At 41.7% G+C, this 4,409-nt stretch overlaps 1 protein-coding gene across 1 annotated transcript; it reads left to right on the top strand.

The window, feature by feature from the left end:
• Window positions 1-1,246: 1,246 nt before the first annotated feature.
• On the top strand, window positions 1,247-1,614 carry SARC_12648 (hypothetical protein; the record flags this gene model as incomplete). The annotated part of the gene is made up of 2 exons (XM_014293240.1): window positions 1,247-1,476; window positions 1,530-1,614. Coding segments are annotated over 2 exons (315 nt in total), but the record flags the coding sequence as incomplete, so codon positions are not given.
• Between the last annotated feature and the right edge of the window lie 2,795 nt (window positions 1,615-4,409).

Here is a 4,409-nt window from a genome sequence, read left to right as displayed (position 1 = left end):
TAACATTAGATTGTTGAAGTATCTTCTTCAGTTGTTTCGCAACTCCTGGCTGTTCTTTAAGCAGCGCTTTAAGTAGTTGAGTGCGAGCTTCAGGTTCTCTTAGAATTTTGAGTCTTTGATCCATGGCCTTAGCTAGTTCCATATTTTTACGATCTAATGCCGTTTCAATCGGCATTACCTCGACTGCAATCTTGTTGGGTGCATGTGTTGTACGAGTCTTGAGCTTTTGTTCAAACTCTTTAGACTCCTCTAGTTTAGCTAAGAATTCGGTTGAGGGTTTCCACTTAGTGGTACCTGCAGGACCGATGCAACAAACAATGGTGTGTTTCCAAGGTGTCTTCTTAATAGAATAGGATCCCTGATACAAGAACGTGTCGGTTTCACGGTCGACATAAATCATGAGTACATTTAGGAAACTTAAGTTCCTCGTACTATTAAGAGTACGTTTATAATTTGCGTACTGCTTAAGAGTACGTTTATACATAGAGTCTAATGAGGAGGCCCGGCTTATTACACATGTAGAATAACAATAATATTTCCGATCCAGGCCAGCCAGCAGATACCGAGTGCATTCGTGATTTGGTGCGGCATATTGGCTCACCCCCAACCTCGCTCATCGAACAAATTATGACGGATAATCTGGTCCTACTCGGTATTTCGTACTCTGCACTAACTCATTCCATGGCACTACACGGTACATACCCGATCCGTACCACAGAGGTGGGTACGCTATCCAGTAGGTTAGCAAGCGAATACATGGCACACTCGATGGGATCAGTTTTTTTTGTCAGCATCGGTCTGAATTAACCCAGAGCATATCCACCGTCGTCGACTCACTTGGCCCATGCTTCAAACGGGAATTTACTGACCACTTCTTCCCATCGATCTTTCCCGAAATGCTGCAACGGCTATGAGAGCCATACCAAATGTACATACATTGTAATTTATCTCTTTTGAAATATATAATATTATCCCTATAAATATACGCTTTCAGTCCCCGAGGCATCCTAGCCGTTCTTTATTCATGAAACACGCTAAATACTACTGATAAGAAGCACGCTCCTTTACTTTTCCCCTCCCCCCCCCCCCACCTTTTCCTTCTTTGCCAAAGGAAATTAATCAAAAGCCCAGACTTGACACTTTCAATTTTTTTGTTGTTGAAATTTACTAAATTTTTATTTTACGGGGACGAGAAAAGGCCATAGCTGTTCAATTAGGCTATGCCATTTAGCCATAGCACTGATAGGTGATAGGTGATAGCAGTGATATCACTGATAGCAGTGATAGCACTGATAGCAGTGATAACACTGATAGCAGTGATAGCACAAGAGAGAGTCCATACTCCATAGCATTAGAAGACCCGATTTGGTTAATAAAAATCGATGTTCCAGATCAATTTGGGGCGCGGTCGCACTGCCCCACGCCCCACGGGCCACGGGCCACGGGCCACGGCGGCCACGGGGCATGGAACTTCGAGTCAGTTTCTACTATAGTTCCACCATTATTTTTTACTTATTTCTTCTCACCAGACGCCTCCCCACGCCCCAAGCCCCAGGCCCCAGGGCGGCCCAGGCCCCAGAGCCCCAGATTTCAGAATCCAGAGTCCCAGAGTGATGGTTAGTGACCCAAAGGGCCAGAGTCCCAGACTCCAAGGGCCAAGCCACCGAGGCTCAAGCAAAAGGTTTTGAAAAAAAAAAATGAAAAAAATAGTAATATCCTTGAAAAAAAATTTGTTCTAAAATATAAAATGGTTTTGTTTTTAATCCCTCTCTACTCTACTAGCTAGACATGACTATCCTACCCATCCGCCTAATCGGGCTTTTTTCACCCATGGCCCCACTCAAGTGTATTTATTCACTTACTGAAGAGTGAAGTGACGGGAGGAGGGGAGTGAGGCTGTGAGGGCCAGGCCTCTCATCGCGATGGACATCAGAAGGTATTTATTTTAATTTGACACGTTTTAAATATATTTGAAACAAAGGGGAAAAAAACGACAACTGTCTACAACTAAATATATTATGCTGTCAATATTTACACTCATCAAAGTCCAACTTTTTAGTGAGTTTAGTGACTATTTCACAAAAACTCAAAACTTCACATTGTACACAATGGTGAATCTATATTTAAAACGAAATATGATTCGTGTAGTGAAGAAACTATGCAATTTGCATAAGATACAATCCAAATACCATGGCGATTCTATGGGCGAATCAGATTATACCGGTGATCACGTTTTGCCAGGGGGGGAGTGTTTCCGACTAGGATTTGTATTGTTGATCCTTCTGATCGCCACAGCAAAATAATAAAAAATATATTTTCGTCAGAGGTTCATCACATCCGTCGAACAAAACACTTGCCCCTGCGGGGCTTCGGGGCCTTGGTCTTTTTGTGGGTAATAAAATATAATAAACATTGAAAAATTGCCTCGAATCTGGATGCAACCCATCGACTATCCTGCACACGAGTGTGTATATATGTGATGGAAATATTGTTATTGATATCATAAATAAAGCATTTATTTATGATCCTGAGACCCTGGTTCAAAAGGACACCTCCAGTATCCAAAAAACTTGTTAACAGGACGCTCGAGGAGTATTTTAAATAAGATCGCTTCAATATGACGTTCTACAAATCTTTGGTATCCATATGGAGGACTTATTACGAATTGGAAACAAATGAACAAGAGAAGACGCGAGAAAGAGGTCTCTGGGTGGGTGGAAAGTACGGCTCCAATGGTGAGAGGAAGTTTTATAATCTTATTCCTGTCAAAAAGGGTCTCAGGTCGACGTCTGCTGAACCGTCAAATAACTTTTCTGCCTTCCTTACGTAACTACATCGATTGGTTCTGGTTATCAGATTGGAGTGCCAATGCTAAAGGCTGCCTCGGCCTTTTGGTGGCGATGTCCGAGGTGATCAGGTGCAAGAATATGCCGGGCTTATCCTCGCCAAGATCACTGACGAGTACGATACAGGCTTACTACCTGATATCAGTAAACCTATTGCCGTGTCAAAGCACAATAATAATTTAGTAAGTCGGATCCCGACACATCAAACCAGGTCTCATAGACGCCGTTTTATTGAGCCAGTCACTACACTTTAGCGCAATCCAACAGTAAAACTCAAACTTTGGACATACGTTGCCTATGTTAACTGTGTTGAAAATAACTTCCGAAACACTTCTGCGATTCCGGTTGAAACAATACTTCCAAGCGCTGGGAGCCACACCGAGATTGGAGTTCAGCACAGCAACATGAAACGCATCTACTCAACACTTGTATTTATCTACTCAACATAATATATACAACATATCCATTAACGAGGCAGAATCCAAGTTAGGATCATGCGAATTGAAGTCGCCAACAAGACTGCGTAGAGCAGGGCGAATCCTAAAAAAACAAACTATTCAGTGGTGATCGCATTAAGAGATTGGCTGTGTTCCACGATCCACCTCCGTTGCGACGTGCGGTGACAACAACGCTTGCTTGCGAGTCAATAAATAAATAGCATCAAATTACAATACCATCGTAGCAATCTGATTTTATCCTTTAACTATTCTTGAAATTGTTTTTAACTTCGCTTATTATTGGGGACGCGCATGTGTGCTACAAAACAGCTTTATTAAACGCCTGCATCAGAAATGGATATATTCCGGCTTTGTGCTTTATAGTGAGCGTCTCCTGCCTCGAATTGAAATTTAATCGAGGAATACAACTCATTTCTGACTTTCAGAAGACATCTGTTAAATGTGGGCGCTTATGGTCAAATATATTTGGCGACTTGCACTATTGTGAGTCTAAGCTCACCACTGGATGGGTTCCACAGCAGACTTGTGCTGTTGTACACCTGAGCACACAAGAACGGTTCAACATGACAGGCCGGTACGCAAAACTGTAGCCTGAAGTTTCCTTGCGATTAAGCAGCTCATTAAATGCACGAAATGCAACGAGTTCTGGTATGGGAGGTTTGTTAGCACCACCTACACTTGTGCGATTGTACTTGACATGGCTTGCGGGAAAGCTAGTTCTTATCAGCAGTAACTATTAAAGGCTGCTACAACTATCCGCCCGTGAATTTGAAGTGGTATTTGCCAAGAATATTGTCTGTAGGTGTACGTGTCGGTGTAGTTATAGGTGTACGCGTACACTAACACAAACGCACACAAATTTACATAAACGTATACATGTAGATATAAACATAGATAGATAGATAGATAGATAGATAGACACATACGTTTATACATGTAGATATAAGCATAGATAGATAGACACACACACACACACACACACACACACACACACATATATATATATATATACATATACATATACATATACATATACATATACATACACACACACACACACACATATACATATATATATGTAAGTGTACATACATACGTACACACA

Source organism: Sphaeroforma arctica (assembly GCF_001186125.1).
Source record: "Sphaeroforma arctica JP610 unplaced genomic scaffold supercont1.2468, whole genome shotgun sequence".
NCBI classification, from domain to species: Eukaryota; class Ichthyosporea; order Ichthyophonida; genus Sphaeroforma; species Sphaeroforma arctica.
The sequence above is the reverse complement of the archived record's forward strand: the minus strand, read 5'-3'. Positions and strand labels throughout refer to the sequence as shown.